Source organism: Zosterops lateralis (genome assembly GCF_965231275.1).
Source record: "Zosterops lateralis genome assembly, chromosome: 5".
NCBI classification, from domain to species: domain Eukaryota; kingdom Metazoa; phylum Chordata; class Aves; order Passeriformes; family Zosteropidae; genus Zosterops; species Zosterops lateralis.
The window spans coordinates 10,707,773-10,724,487 of NC_139766.1; the positions used below are offsets into that span (position 1 = coordinate 10,707,773).

Here is a 16,715-nt window from a genome sequence, read left to right on the forward strand (position 1 = left end):
TTTCTACCTCCTTTTATGCTGTCCTGAGCAGCATGAAACAACAGGTTTAGAGAAAAATTCCAGGAAATGTGTTAAACTATCATCTTTTAGCATTTTCATTTTATCAAATGAAAATCACAGTTTTCATTTAAAAGCCTGATTCACAGGCTTTGTGTTTTCCTGGCAAATGGAGTACAAGCTTAAAGAGACACCTGCAACTTATTTTCTTTGAAAAACGGACAAAGGATGATAGGCCAGGAAAATGTAATGTAGATCTTTGCTCTGTTAATGACATCTACTGGGACCTGATTAAGTTTAAAATCACCTCAAAAATACCTCTCAACCATACAAGGCTGCACAGCTGAGAGTAAACAAAGCTACCAGTCTTTGCTGTCCTCCCTGAGTCCCCTGCAGCACAGCACACAGAGGACACAGCAGCCTGACCTGAGATCATAATCTCAATAAAATACTAGGTCAGATGTAGTTCAGTTCTGCCACACTGCGGAGGCTGTGCTGATACTGGAGCTCTTCTGATGAGAAGCAATCTGAGGCTCTCAGCAAAGGCCATAGAAATCCACCATATCCAGGCAAGTTTAATTTTTGACTTGGGAGCTGATAACTGGAAAACAATACTTAATACTGCCCTAGAAAGTTATCTGCTTAGTGAAGAATTTAAAACACTTAAAAATCTGACCTTTGTTGTCTTAGTGATGAAACTAAAAAATAGAGATTTGTAGTGTTCCCCTTTGCAGAGTATTTGTGAGGTCTCATATTCTAATGTATATATTAGCACCTATATATAGTATAATAGCATCTATTCAGGGGCTATGATAACATAAATTCCTGACAGGTATAGCACTGACATTAGTCTGTGTTCAGGAGGATTTTTTTCTGTGCTGAATCATCCCTTTTTAGTGTCAATGTCCTTCTCTATCTGAGGCCCTCTCAGAAGACTTGTGTATTCTAGGATGTGAAGGACAGTGAGGAAGTGACAGATGATAGGGAGGGCAAGTCAGTAACAGGAAACTATCCCAAATTTGTACACTGGGCACAAATAAATAACAGTGATATCACTGCAAACAAATACACAGTGATACAAGGAACAGCATTACCAAGCATGGTCATGCACAGAGCTCATAACAGTCAGAAATTGCTGCTGGGTTGTAATTGCTACAAGGAATCACCAACTATCGCTGTAACTCAGGAACACCAGTTTAAGAGATATCCCAGTAAAAAGGCCTGTTTTCACTTGGATAATCTGATCTCCCCTAAAGCAACCTGATCAGCACTGCTATAACTCACGCAGTTCATGGTGTCCCGGCTTGGTTGAAAACTCAATCACAAAAAGATCCTTCCCTTCAAAGCTGCGACCTATGCTGTAAGTTGTGGCAATGTGGGAGCACTTAGAAGCAGTCTTCTTCAGGGTGCTCACCATTTGGGAATATGAATGGTGTTTGAACTGAATAAAAGTTGCTGGCAAGTCTGAAGGCAAATCTTCCTCAGCATCTACTTCTCCTGCAATGAAAAATCATAACACAGTGCTTAAAACCATAGAGGACTGTATGAAAACCTGCACTTCTTTTCAAATTATCTTTAGAAGTAGAATTGTAGAAAATAAAGCTGTAATCAAAACCTTAAATGTATGTAGTACATCCTATACTTTATTGTGGCATGTTTTGTTTGCCAAATCCTACTAATGCATATGCACGCTAACAAATATTTGTGCAATCTCCCACTAAATTTGACCCTTGGCATGCTAGCTCATTTCAGTAACAAATTGTACAGATTTTTCCCTTTAAATCTGGTGAATCACTTTTTTTATGAGATTCATCTGTCTTCAGCTATCTGGATTTCCTTCATCCAAACAAAAATCTGTAACAATCATTAATGAGAATATTTTAATGAGCTGTTAAGCTTGACAGGCAGTCACGGATTTATAAGTGCACTAAAGTTTCAGTTTTAAAATAAAATATTTCAAATATATAGACAGCTATCATACAGCACAGGGCTTCTCTAAAGACATGCAAATATCTTGCTCTGAGCTGCCTGTCTTGATGCTCTTTTTAAATGAGGGAAAGAGATACTTCTTGCGTTTAATTAAGTCTTTAAAACAGGTTGAACAAAATTAATTACACATTTCAGGTCTCTACAAAGACAACAGGCTGAGATGACAAGCGAAGAGCTTTTGTGCCAGGGGTAAGTCAAGCTGAGTGAGAGGAGACCCTCCCCATGCAGACAAGGTGTGCCAGCAGAGCTCCCTTCCTCACCTCGCAGCTTTGCCAGCGGGTCAAAGCACCCCTCCTCCTCCCCTGCAAAGAACCGGTCACAGTCCAAGAAGTAGGGCCAGGCCATGTCTATGGCATCAAAAGCAGGGAGGCAATTTTTTTTGAGGTTTTCACAGACGTGCCTGCAGGGCTTTATGGCTTTGTCCTTTTGACACTGAGGGGCCAGCACTGAGCAGCCCAGCAGCCTCAGGTCGGGGTTGCACTCCCCCTGGAGCAAGTTGTGCAGTACACTGATGAGCAGGTACTCGGAGCTGTACTCAATCACTTCTCGAGACTTCTGGTCCAGAAAGTTAGGGTACACCATTTGAGTATAGGCAACATCAGTACAAGAACTCAGGGCAATATCCACACATTTGGCTAGGAAAAGGAGATGAGCACAGGAAAAATAACCACTGACATTCTAAATGGAAAAAGAGAACATAACAAATGCCATGTCCAATGAACTTATTTCTTTAGTTCTCAGGTAAGCTGGAAACAGTTTGCAAACTGAATTGCATGTTTAAAACCACTTATAGGAAGATGATGAGAAGCATGCTTGCTTCTGGAGATATAATTTGAGCTTAGGAATTTGACCAGAGAATTCCTGAGAGAGAATTGGGAATTTGCTGGTGAGCAAAACTTAGGTTCCTGAATAAAAGAGTATTTGTGATATCACTGTCTCCCCTGTCCTTGAATTGTCATATGGATTCCCTGAGTAGGTGTGAGAGCCTATAAGTTTTTTTCTTTAGTTGGGAACATACCACTAAGTTACCTCTTTTCTCTGCTTGGCCCCACAAAATTTGTAGAGTTTAATAACTCTGAAACTACAGACCCTCCACAAAGTTTGACTGATATTTCCCAAAGAGATGAAAAGTCATTCTGGTGCTTAACTCACAGGCAAGCATACGCATAATATGATTACATAGATGTTCTCCTAAACCCAATACATTTTAAGAAATCACTTTAGAAGGTCTAAGAAGGGTAAGTTTTGGCAACACCTTCAACCCACTTAGAAGTGCCAAAGAGTAATAGAAAGACATGTCTTCATAAAATTACTGGCTGTTATAGTAATGGGTCTACATTTGAGTGTCCTTCTCTTGGTACTGATTCTGGATGGTAACAAATACTGTTGTCACAGCAGCAAAATACTACACTGTGTGAAAGAGCACATTTCTCTTGTAAGAAAACCCACTGTAGCACCAACATGAGTATACTTGTCAGGAAGTCATGAAGAAATACTTATGGTTTTGAGGTTCTCCAAGAACAGCAAGGAAAGACACTTCATACCTTTCTGTACAGTTTGGCATTGACCTGTAAATAAAGAGGAGAAGAAAAATCATTACAGGGTGAGTATACGTGATTCCTCCTTTCTGCTAGGAATTGTCTGATCTAGTATCTGCTGAAGCTCTGTGTCCTGAGGTCCAGCCATACCAGGAACAAGCACATATTCCCAGCAGGCATGTATTACAGAATCACAGAATAGGCTGAGTTTAGAAACCCCATTTCCCCTCATCCACACATAGTCAGTGCCAAGGAAATTTCCCTAATATAAACCTAGGGTTTTTTAAATCTGTTTAGTCTAAAAGTGAGTCCTTCTGTACATATCAAGGTGTTTTATTGATCTCCTCTAAAAGATCCTTTTGTCCAACATAATGCTGTGGATACCTTTCCTGAAAAGCAATTCAGCCTTTGCTAGATATGAGGGGACTTTATTTCATCCTCATCCTACTTCATCGTATCTCTAGCAGTTGTGTTTTATCACACTTTTAATAATATCTTAAAACTAATTATTTTCCTCCCCAACTACTCTCACAGGAAAGCTTTTCCAAAAGATCACTCTTCTAATGGATATAAATTGCCTTTTAATTTCCTGTTTAAAAGTATTTGTGGCCAGTTTATGTCCATTGTTGTTGTGCCAGCATTGTCCTTTAGCTTAAGTAGCTCTCTGCATTCCCTAGTGCATTCCTTCACACTGCATTTGCAAAGAGCAAACACATCTCTGCTTTCTGTTTACTGGGTCAAATAAATGATGCTCTCTTGATTTTGAAGGAACACGGTTTGATGACCCAGGAAATGCTCCTTTTGCTCCTGTAGTCAATGATTCTATATTGTCCTTCTCCAATATTGGCAACTAAAGAAATATATTTTTGCTGAGGTATTGCAGTTGGTTTCACCAGTGTCTCATAGGAGCTAAATCACTCTGTGCAAACCTGAACACCACCAGATTCAACTTTCTTGTGATGTAGGGGGGATCTGTTCTGCTGCTATTTCTTCTTGCTCTTACCAGGGGGACAGGCATTCAGCTTCTTGCTCAGTAAATTGAGCATTTGTCCTCCAAAGACCAAATTCATTATGTTGTCTGTTTTCCCTGCTAAAGAGAGTTTAAACTTCTATTCCTGGCATATTTGTTTAAATGTAATCATCTGCATATGGGTTGCTAATGAGCAACCATTCTTTAGCCAAAATAAAATCATTGTAATGAGAACCAAGTTAACCCTGGGATTCTGTCTTGGAGGGGGACATTTAACTGGAAATTAGTCTAGTTCCATATTATGGATTGTAATTGAGCCACATTACCTCATAAAATAAATAAGGCATCAGAACTGGCAGAAACAGCCCAACACCAACAAGGTTTGTTAAGCAGCAAGCTAGAAAAAAATTATATCCATACAAACTCCTTTCCTGGCTCAGTACATTATGATAATTGCATTAAATAATACCTGGTTCATCAACAGTACCTTCCATTATAGGATTTCAGTGTTTCCCCCAGCTAGGCACAATCCCCTCTGTGAGTTAGTTATTAAGGTCAAGGCATTTCTAAAAAAGCTTCATCTCAGCCAGATACTGCATGCAGTGCTACATCTGGGGATAATCAAGGAAAAGCATTTTGTACAATGCTAGCTTGGAGAGAGAAAGAAATGATCTCTTGTTAGTAAGAGCTCCAGCAATTAATCCTGCTGATAAAATTGGATGTCTCTTCCCCCTGAATCTGGGTAATCTTATATACTAACATCATCGCACCCACATTTGAGAGACCTTGGACATAAGTCTGGAGGCAGTCAAATGTTCCTTACAGAGGGGAAAATATAGTGTGGAATGGACTGGCTTGAGTTTAGCCACATCCCAATGAGGAGAGTGGCACTGTCTCTGTTTATCACCAGGGTCATTAGCAATGAATCCCCTTTGTTACCTTGAAGGGCTGATGAGAAACATTTGACACCTTTTTTTCCCTCTCCTGAGCAGAAAATGAATGTATTATAGCTATTTTTTTTAGACTAGAGGGTTGTATGTGCTGGGCACAGTTCTTCGTGGGTATTTTGGGGAGAGTGAATGGTCTTTATAAAGCTGCTCATATTTTTTCAGAAGTAAGAGGCATTTCCTCCTCTGCTGCCTCCAGGACCAAGCTACAAATTTCCTTTTAGTTTCTCTCTCTGACATACAATGATCAGATAATGAAACTGAGGCACACGCAGTCTCCCCAACCACCTTTGCTGTGCAGGAGTGCTATTAGCCAGCATTCAGTTTGAGATGCGGCACAGGCCTGTTCTCAATGGCATCTCAGAATTCTGCTTATTCAGCTGGAGCAAAAAAAGTGTTCTGGCAACACGCTGGAACAAGCAGAGGAAACCAAAGGGAAAATGCAGCAGGCAGGTCTGGACGTGGTGCTGCTTCTCCCTGCTCCAGCTCTCTGAGCAGCAGCAGATTTGCTGCATTTACCAGATGCCTCTTTCTCCCCAGCTGGCCAGAAGGAGAGGGACTGGGAAGCAATGGATAGCTGATGGAAGAGATGTGAAATTTCACTGATATGCTGTCCCAGAGTTCACCTGAGGACTGGCTCATTTTGTGAGCAGGAGGAGGTGTTAGCACAGGTGAGGAAAGACAGCTCTGGTTTCAGACTGTGCTACATGTCATCTACACTTTCATATTTTTACTATACTTATGTAGGGAGAGGAAATCCATTAAGCAACATGGCTATTGTTCATTAACAAAGATGCTGACTGAGGAGGATAAATCTGTTTTGTAGATGAGGAACCAAATCCATATAAATACTTTCCATGGCAACTGAAACTATTCCTCTCAGTATGTGATAAACAGAGGTGATTCTACAACACCCCTGCTTAGTGGATAAAGCTTTTCCACTACTTGTGATCCAGGATGCCCCTTACAAACTCACAGCTACCAAGACTCATTCACTGATTAGCAAAAGTGGCTTCTTCCTAAAGTGGCTCTAAATCCAGATCTAAGCTAAAATTAGATTTAAGCCTCACACTTTCGCAGCATACCATGGCATTTTCTCTCTGTCTCTCCTTACTAGAGATATCCATGCAACTTCTTCTGGCCACCTCTCCCCATCATGCAAGCTGCCATATGACCCATATATCAGCCACAGCTCTGTCTTGTAAACACCCAGGAATGAAACAGCTTGAGATTTCAGGTTATCAAGAATGAGTATACATACAATCAAGAGAGAAAAGGTCTGGCTTATACCAAACCTTGCTTTATAGCCAGCCTTAAATATGTATTTGTGCTGATGTGGTGTTTTGACTTTCCAAATGTTTCCTAACGCTAGTGCTTACATATGTTTTGGAGGGTGCAGCTCTGCAAGGGCCAAGGATAATTCTGCAGGATGTGTGCTTACATAAATAAGTGTGGATACACGTAGCTGGGCCAGAGCCTGCCTGCCTGGAGAGCCAGCAGCAGGAAGCTCTCCAAGGCCAGCTCCCAGGCTGCAGCTGTACGGTCTGTTCCTGCAACCTTGCACCCACAGGACCAGGTCTCTGCACATAGAAATCACCAGAAAATCCCCATCCCTGCCCATGACAGCTCATTTTCTCTAAGCTCTGGCAATACCAGAAGGGTTCAGCCACTCCTTTCCTCATTTTCATAAGAGAAATGACAGGGGCTGATATAGAAGGAGTTTCTCAGGTCTCCCAATTCACTTGGCAGGCTTCAATCGCTGCTTCTTCTGTGCTTGAAAGAGTCTAAAATTTTCCAATTTTTTTTTTTTTTTTTTTTTTTTTTTTTTTTTTTTTATAATGCAAAGGCTTCCCTGGACTCAAAGGAAGACAGTGTCACCTCCCCTCAAAGTCCCATCCACTGACAGGTTGGTACAGAGAGACCTTTTTCTTCCTGACCCAGAACAGCCTTTTTAAATTTTTATGTTTATTTTTGTACTCTAACTATTCCACCAGAGCTACAAAAGTCCTTTCAGTAGCACAGCTTCTATTTAAGATTATGGATAAAATAACTTATTGAAGAGGAGAAAAGCCATTTCAAGCTTTCTGAGCTCTCTCTATAAAATACACTTCTGGTTTTAATTTGCAAAGGCAAGCTTGAAAATCTACAATGCAGCACATACATATTTTATTGCCAAGCTTACATTTTTTCCCCTTGATGATTCAGCACCAAAAGAAAGCAAGCTGCTGTGATTAACCCTAACCCAGACAACAGAGCTCAACAGCTACTTCTAGTATCATGGACTGGCCAATTGCCTTTTCAAGAGCAAAGCCAACAGGAGACTCATTTGATTGATGATCTGGAATAAGCCTGAGGACAAGTCTTAAATCTGAAATATCTAAGTTATTCAGTGAGGCAGATTGGTAGGGGATTTGCTGGTCAGTACAGATCAAAATAGATGAGATAATTTATATTGCAAAGATCAGCATATATCCTCCCAGCTTTCTGGGCTTCTTACAATATTTTTTTAAACTAGAAAAACATATGTATTCATTTTAGTCTGTTTATAATCAAAGCCTCCTCTTTTCCAAACAAAGCATTTCAGTTCCTTATCACATTACTATTACTCTCCTGGCTGTTTTACATGGTTCACCAAGTCAGTCTTTCAGTGATATTCTGCCTTTGTCACTAAAGAGACAAAACTTAGTATCAGTGCAAGATACAAACAATCCTGAGCTGAACCATTTTCCAAAACACTGGAGCAGCACCTTCAAATGGCAAAGCACAACCTGCTTCCAGAGCCAGCTCCTAACTACAGCAAAAGGACAAGGGCAGGACAAGATCCATTACACAACACTAAAATGGATCAGAATCATCAGAAGGAGGGTGTGGGAGGAGTGGAGATGTAACGAAACTTGTGGCAGAGTAATAAGAGAGCTGAGTAGCTCGGGCAGGGGGAGAATGGTTGAACAGAAAGCCCAGAAAGGAAGGCAGCTACAAACCCAAGGCATACACACAGGGGCAGAAATGGAGACAATTCCCAGACACAGAGAAGAAATTCCAGGAAAACTGGAGGAGAGAGGAGAGCCTGCAAAAAGCAGCCACGTTGTTAATTCCATTTTCTGGATACATCAAGGGGTTTGTGAGTAGAGGACTGAATAGACGTTATTAAGCCTCCCCTCAATTGCAGCCCTCCTTAGGCAGCAATTGCAGTAACTGCCTGGGGGAGGGATGTGTTTGTAGCAGGCAGAAGCAGTGTCCAAGAGCTCTGTGCAGCCCTCTTTAACCCTGCTCCCTCACTTGAAGAAGAATGAAAGCACCTGAAAGAGATTAATGCCTCATCTGCCTTTATTTTGCAGAGCAAGATCACAGCAGGAAGATGCAAGCCAGTGTGTGTTGCCAATCACCCTTCTTTCTAACCCACCTGCTGCCTGGCATTCAGTTAAACATCCATTTTTATTGGATTACTGAAGGTGTTCCCACAGCAATGTCTCTGCAATCAGGTCTTTCAGGGTTGTTTCTCTCTCAGGACTGCTCTGAAGCCAGTGAAAAGGTGCTGAAGCTTTTCCATGGTTGATGTAAGGTCACAACCTGCAGACAACAGGTCAAAATCTGTGCACACCAAGACCTGTCATGTGGCAAGGGCACAAAGACAGCCTTAGTAGGCACCAATAATCCTCCCTTGTTTCTAGTTGTTCAAATGCAACTTAAGATGCCTACAGTTCTAGGTGGTGCCTAAAGGAATTGATTAAGAGCATTTCTATCTCTCTGTCAAGGGACACTGCCTTGGTGCCTCTAGTGACTCTGGTGTCACCCCAGCTGTGTCTCTGGCTGGTCATTTCTGCTCCAAGGAGTCCTTCATTTATATTCAGGAGTTGAAAATCCTGAATATAAACACAATTCCCTACACAAAACATACTAAACACCTTTTTCTGGCCTCAGTTGAGATCTTTTTCAAGTTGCAAGGGAAAAATTACCCATTGGGAAAACAAAATGCAGCAAAGATGATGACAACAAACTGAGCCAGCAGTTGCCAAATTGGCTGAAGGCTTAGTGAGCTGCATGTGTGACAGGGCTGATACTGAACAAGCATTTCCTGTGCACCAGGATGCTCTGGAGACATATGGAGATCATCTTCCAGGGTCTGGCCAGTGAAGGAAGAAGAAATAAACAAAACTTCCTTTAAGCAAGCCCAACTCTGTTGAATGCCATGGGACAGAGGATCCTGTCTGAAAAATGGAGTGTTTTATCTTTTCTGCCACAATCTTTTCAAAACATTTGCCAAAACATCATCCCATTCTCTTTAAACAGTGTATCCATCCCCCTAGATCAACTGTCTTTTCTTCAGTTTACATGTATGAGAACTATAATAAGTAAGTAGTTTTAACCAAATGTGGTACTTGTATGTTATTGAAAGATTGACAGTTAATTTAACAACCTTGACTTAAATCTGTGCCTTAATCTCATATTGTCTCCTGAATAAATGGAGGAGACCTATAACTCTAAAAATTGGATGTCAATTATATAAACAAAGTTACAACAGTGTTAATTAAGGAATTGAATTTTCAGTTTTGTTTCTGAAGTGGACAGTGTAACCCCAAGTCCCTAAACTCCAATGATCTGTGACAGCTGCATCCAACTGGGAGGGTGATTCTGTCCAAACAAGATTTGGAAGTCATAAAAATCCTGAGTCATAAAAGCCCAGCAAAGAGACCAGGACATGGCCCACCAGCCTCAAGCACCATGCTCACAACATGATAGGTGAGTTCTCCTATGGAGACATGGTACCTCCATGCTCAGCCCTGCCTCAGGCAGTAGCACATGACATGGATGCAGCATTTGGCCCAGGCTGCAGAAGGGCTTGGCTCTCACATGGCATCAGCAGCCCAAAGGGGACCATGGTAACTGTCGTCCAGCCAGTCATCCATCCAACTGTCATCCATCCAACTGTGACTGTGTGGAGAGAGAGGTGGTGTCTAGAAGTGTTACAGGGGATCAACCATTAGTGTTATTAAGTCTTGCTAAAAGCCTAGCTGTGACTAAGAGCAGCAGGGTTTTGTTCAAGTTTTGACTTCTATGTATTCACTCACACCTCCACACTTTAAGGATGTCTGTACAAGTATTCTGGAGAAAGCTTTGCCTTCAGATTAAAATCATGCATGAATCATTTCAGCAGTATAAGGAGATACCTGTGCATTTTATTTTCAATATAAATGCACTTTCCCTACATAAGTGTCTGTTTCTGATCCCATTTCCCATGTTAAAAGGAGCTGAAGGCCAGTGTTGCTAAAATAATAATTGTGTAGAAACCCTAGAGCCACTGGCAGGAATTCAGCAGGGCTCACATGATTCAGTGATGACAACTGGCTTCACAAAGAGCAGGAATTTTTCATCTTGTGAGTGAGCATGAGGCAGATGCTAGTTCTGCATTTTTTTGTTTTGACACAACTTGGACACATCCATCTCAGGTCCAGCCAGTGAGATTCCTGCAGCCTGGGCTTTCCCACATGTGGCAGCACAGTCCTGTGGTCATGCTCCACGTCAGCACCTGCCAGTGCCAGCCAAGCAGGATGAGGGAGCATCCCTCTGGGGCAGGGAGAAGACCCCAGCCCACTGCCAGGTCACTGCAAACACAGGAGCACAGGAGCAGCAGGAGAGGCTCTGCCTCTGTGTATGCAGGGGTTTCACCAGGAAACCAGAATGAGAAGTATTCACAGCAGGTGAACAAATTTGCTCAGGTCCCATGGAACTGGGTCCAGTGTGAAGGTCATGGGAGGAAATAACTTCTCCAGTTTACTGCCTTAGCAAAAACTGTGGCACATTGTGGAGTTCGGAGTTGCAGAGAAGAAGAGGGAAAAGGTATAATATTTCGGTGTGAACACGCTTTTTTCTGTCAGTCTGACAATCAGTCTTACTCAGTGCTATGGCTCAGACAGGAGCCAGTGCCACAAAATATGTTCTGGGCCCCAGAATAAATATTGTAATTGTCCCCTGCCTCGTGCCCTGGTGGCTGCTCACTCCTCATCTCTCTTTCTTGTACCTCCCCACTCCCTCTCATCTCCAGTGGCTAAGGTCAGAGATGCTCAGGGTGGGACAAAGTCTGTCTCAGAAGAAAGCTAAAATGATGAAAACAACAAGGTGATTGGAAGAGGAGACCCACAAGTGACAGGTGTTCCAACCAGCATGCTGACTGCTCTGCTACCTCTACAGCTTCAGGTTAAACAGCTCCACTCCTCTGGACTCCAGCCTGGAGAAGAGGAGACTCAGGGAGAACTTCTCCTTCTCTACAATTGCCTGAAGAGGGTTGTGGTGAGGTGGGGTACGGTCTCTTCTCCCAGGTAACAAGTAAAAGGATAAAAGGAAACCGTTGGGGAGAGGTTTAGGTTGGATATTAGGGAAGATTTCTTCACAGAAAGGTTGTCAATCTTTGAAACAGGCTGCCCAGGGAACTGGTTGAGTCACCATCCCTGGAAGGATTTAAAAGATGTGTAGATGCGTTGCCCAGGGACCCGGTTTGGTGCTGGGTTCACGGCTGAACGCGAAGATCAGAGCGGTCGTTTCCAGCCGCAGCAATTCCATGGCTCTGCCATCTGACAGACCCTCCTTCAGAGCTCGGGCAGGGCTCGGGAGGGCGGCACAAGGCTCGGGCAGCCCCGCGGGGTTTGGGGCGGGTCGGGTGGGGCCGGTGTCTCTCCGCAGCCCCGTGTGCGAGCCCAGGGGCCACACGGGGGCACCACCGGCGCGGGCGCGGACGGGGCGCGGTGGGCGCGGGGCCGGGGCGGGGCCGGGGCGGGGCCGGGGCGGGGCCGGGGCGGGGCCGGGGCGGGGCCGGGGCGGGGCCGGGGCGGGGCCGGGGCGGGGCCGGGGCGGGGCCGGGGCGGGGCCGGGGCGGGGCCGGGGCGGGGCCGGGGCGAGCCCTCCCCGGGCATCCCGTGAGGGCCGGGGGTCCGAACACCGCCGGAGTTACACCCGGGCAGCCCGGCCCCGGAATTCCCCAGCAAAGCGCTCCCTGAATAGAAGCGACAGGGAAGGAAAGGCTTTATTGCTGTTAGCAATACTATTGATAAAGGGGTTTTGCTGTCATGCCCCATTCTGGACGTGTTCAAGGCCAGGCTGGATGGGGGCTGGAGCAACCTGATTTAGTGGAAGGTGTCCCTGTCCATCACAGAGAGCTTGGAAGGAGATGACTTTTAAGGTCCTGTCCAAGACAAACCATTCTATGGACAATGATTATTCTCTTATGCAGCCTTAGCCTGACCCTGGTGGCATCACAATTGTACAGTTGTCCCCAGCTGCAAGGAAAGTCACCTATTTGAAGACATATCACTTCAGTCTGCCTCTGTGAGTTTTTATTTTTGCTGTCAATATTTATAAAGCATTTCATCTAACTAATTCTTACTGGACTACATCAATGAGTAGCAGAGATGCACAACTTGGATAAAGAGGAACCTGTTTCATTAGCTCCCTCTGAAAAAGTTTGGGCATGTCTCAGAGGAAACATGCTAAACTGCACTTTTCTCACCCAAAGAAAACTAGAGGCCAGTTAAACTCATAAGGGTCTGACCTTGTAGCATTTTCTCACTAAGAGAGACAGCAGCTACTGACTCCTCAGGGATACAGGACACTGCTAGAGAGAAGGGATCTGCCCTCTCTCAGTGCCATGGCTCCCAACTGCTGCCCAAAAAGCTCCCCGTAGAGTGTATGATGCCTGTGTCATATTGTGGAGCTGGATGACAGTAATCATTTCCTTATTTTTCTTAATAGAAAAGCACAAAGCATTTTCGAAGGATCTTTCATTTTGGCTTCTTATAAGAAAAAAGCAAAATGAGTCACAGCAGAACAAATACCACCAGGAAGCCTGCAGAAAGCAGCTCCAGCCTTGCTGGAGTCAGACAGTTGTACTGTTTCCTGCTGTTCTCTCCTGCAAGAGCAGCTCTGGGCTGGTCTCCTCTTCCAGGGCACTACAGGTCTGACCACTGGGATACTGCAAGACCTACACAAGGGATCCTGTAACAGGAGAGAAAATCCCACTGCTCCAGCTGAAGATACAGCCTATGCTCTGAACGCTGAGAGGAGACCTCTGCAAGGTCCATTTGTGAACATGTGCATCACTGCAGGCCCCTTTCTTTTCATGTGGCCTGACATGATCTTATCCTCCCTTTAGAAAAGAGAGACCCTTGAGAAACCTGTCAGGTCTCTCAATGTCCAAGCTGCCACTTTATTGTCTGATTCAACAGCCCTCCACTGTGAAGTGTGTCCCCTGCATGGCACACAGTGTGGTGCCATTCACAGCTCCCTTTCCCTACCTCCAGCCATCCCTCCAGCAGCATATTCAGCTGCCTTTATGCAAGCCCTGCCCTAATGACACCACAGCTGCCAAGGCACACAAAACACTCTCAGAGTCACCCCTCAATGATCCATACCTTTGTGGTTGCTAGGATTAATATCCCATGGCAAGACTGTGATCAGCTGGAACTGGAGCAGAATCATACCTCACAGAGAAAGGTCATGCTGCAAACCACACAGCCTCTTCCTGTAATTGGCTGTAAATAGTCTAAAACTCTTCTCTTTGTGCAGCTTTATCCAAAAATAAAATCCCTTTAGGCTGTGGTAGACCTCACTTTGATGTTCGTGGGAACAGCACTCTCAAATTATATGCAGTACATGGCACATGGACTGTACTGTGTGGCAGTTCAGTGCCAGTGACAGTCTATGGCTTATATTTAAGCACTGAAATATAGTTGAATTTCCTTGGGTAGCATTAAGGTCAGTTTCAGGTTAACTTATCTCTTCCTGTAATCCTATAAAATAAATATTTTTCTGACTCATTTTAAGTTTAAACACTCTGAAAATAGTTTTCCTGGAATAGACCTTGTCACTACACTGAAATTCATGTCTCCACTATCCCCACAAAATTAAGCACACTTGATAAAAACCCATGTATTTTTAAAAGGCACTGTTAATATATTTTCTTAGTCAACTGGTTACTGAATCAAAACTTTCAATTAATTTAGCAGCATGTTTCTATTTAACCTTTATTCTAAAGGGTAAATCTGCTTTTCCAGCCAATCAACTCAAGCAAATTCCATATTGCTTATAGCAAGCTAAAACACACCCTACAGCTGTCAGATCCTAATAAATCTCATACTTTGGACTTGAAATAAATGACCTAAAGCAAAATGTAAGGAAAAGCTTTTTTTTCTTAAGCAGAAAAGCATACCGAAGGTCAAAAGTTCACCTTCCTGCAATCTGACTACCACATTCCTAGAAGGCAAGGCCAGAGATGAGGCGAACCTTCTACATTCCCCATAGGAGTGAGAGGGGTCCTAACAACTGGGAACTCCACAGATCGACAGACACTTCTGAGATAGCTTTAAAGACAGTGGTGAGGAATCATTAGGTTCCCTTATATCACAGCCTTGTTCTTCTGTTGCACAGCCACACACCTCCCACCTTCCCATCAGTACTTCCCAAACACAACCCCAGTTTCACCACCAGCAATATGCAGATTTCCAGAGAGTTGATTCCTTCCTCTCTAGGGGAGAGTGACAGCTCCTGTCTTCCTCTCCTTGAAGCTGGAACTCTTTCCTTATTTCCAGGAGAAGGAAGAAGAGAAGAGGGAGGACTTTTGGGGTTGTCAGCCTTACCTAGGGTCTCCTGGCCAGTTTCACAGCGGGGTGCTGGCTTGGTGGCCCTAAGCAGCCCACCGAGGAGGAGCAGGAACCTCAGGACCATGCTGGAGCCCCTTGCACAGGCAGCACAGTGATGTGGCACTCACTGCCTGATGGAGTGACTCCTCTCCTGAGCCTCAGCGTGGCTCTGGCTCTCCAAGCTGCAGAGGAAATCAGTGCACTGCAAGGGCATGCCCACGTCTCACAGTGTGTGCAGTCCAGGCGTCAGATTTCAGCTGCATTTGAGCTTGGAAAGCAAAAGGCTTTGAGGCTGAGAGGGAGGAGGAATGAGCTCCCCCCTCCCCTCTGCCTCCAGACCGTCTCCCTCTTGCAGCCTGGTTTACAATTCCATAAACAGCCTGAGCAAAGGGGGGTCCCCGCAGGGTTGTGCCCTGCTGCTCCCCCCGCGGGTCCCTTTGGTCTTCATGCAGCACTTTTCCTAAGGGACCAGGGACATTCATGAAAGCCTGTCTCCCTGAAGCCAAGAGAACGGTCTGGACAGAGCAGAGGGAAGAGACAGAGAAAAAGCAAACAACTGAAAGCAACTTTCCTCTCAAACAGTGGTATTTCATCACATACTTTAACTGCAAGTTTAAAACATGACATGGCAGTGAAGGCACTCTGAGCTGCATCCCCTCCAGCACACAGAGAATGGGAACACACAGAACAGCCACCAGATACCCCTCTGCAGGCTCCTCCTGGGCATTTTACTTAAGATAAGATTGAGTTTTCTGGAGGGATTCCAGTATTTTCTGTCTATTCTTAAAAAAAAAAAATAACTTCACAAATGTGTAGATAAGACTCCAGGACAGTGTTATAAGATTTAAACTGGATGGTAAATCTATATTAAGTTGTTAGTAAATGGATATTTTCATTTCCTTGTTTGGTTTGGTGGAGTTTTTTCAGTATATTTGAGAGAAATATGTACTGTATGTTTTTGTTTCTATACAACAGGTATGGTGGAGAAGCATACCTTAATTAAGATGCAAATTCCTCATTTCTTACCTACACATCAGAAAAAATCCCATATCATAGAAAAAGGGTTTTCCTCAAAAATCTAGACCAAAACAGACCAAAGCATCCTATATTTTTTTAGCAGTGAATGTTCCTTTGAGAAGAGATACCTGCTTACACGAGAGAGCAGAGAATCTGTCCTTATAGGTGGAGCACGCTGGCTCCTGCTGATCAGTATCAGAGATCAATAGGGAGTTCTGTTGCTGTATGATAATGTAATCAAATGAACCCCCCCACAGGGAAGCCACTAAAGAGGCTGATAGGGCAGGAGAAAGCTGTGTGTATCTCAAAAATTAATTGATGTCTCATCTCATTTGAAAGAGATGCATTGAGAAGCTCAGCAGTGAAGTATGTCCTCAGCTTCCAGGCTCTGCAAGGCAGGTTGGCTTTTTCTGTCTCCAGGATTTCCTTCTAGATCTGGAGGCTGCAGAATCTGCCCTGTCTAAATTGACTGAACAGTACCAAAGCCTATCAGAGTTCAAAGAATAAACTTCCAAGGACAAGAATACTATTTACCTGCCTTTTTTTTTGTCCTGATCACACAACAGTATGGCTGGACTGTCAAGAAAAAAAAAGGAACAACACAGCATTGGAAGTGTGGCCTCCAAAG

The 16,715-nt window shown here is 43.9% G+C and overlaps 1 protein-coding gene across 1 annotated transcript in view; it reads right to left on the reverse strand.

The window, feature by feature from the left end:
- The window catches only part of CPZ (carboxypeptidase Z), a gene marked incomplete at both ends in the record, with an annotated part of 33,536 nt that extends 18,381 nt beyond the window's left edge, over window positions 1-15,155 (reverse strand). Inside the window, 4 exons of the mRNA XM_083862252.1 lie at window positions 1,282-1,494; window positions 2,247-2,621; window positions 3,531-3,554; window positions 15,068-15,155. Of these exons, the coding sequence (XP_083718378.1) occupies window positions 1,282-1,494; window positions 2,247-2,621; window positions 3,531-3,554; window positions 15,068-15,155 (700 nt within the window). The remainder of the gene's footprint in view (window positions 1-1,281; window positions 1,495-2,246; window positions 2,622-3,530; window positions 3,555-15,067) is intronic.
- Window positions 15,156-16,715: the final 1,560 nt, after the last annotated feature.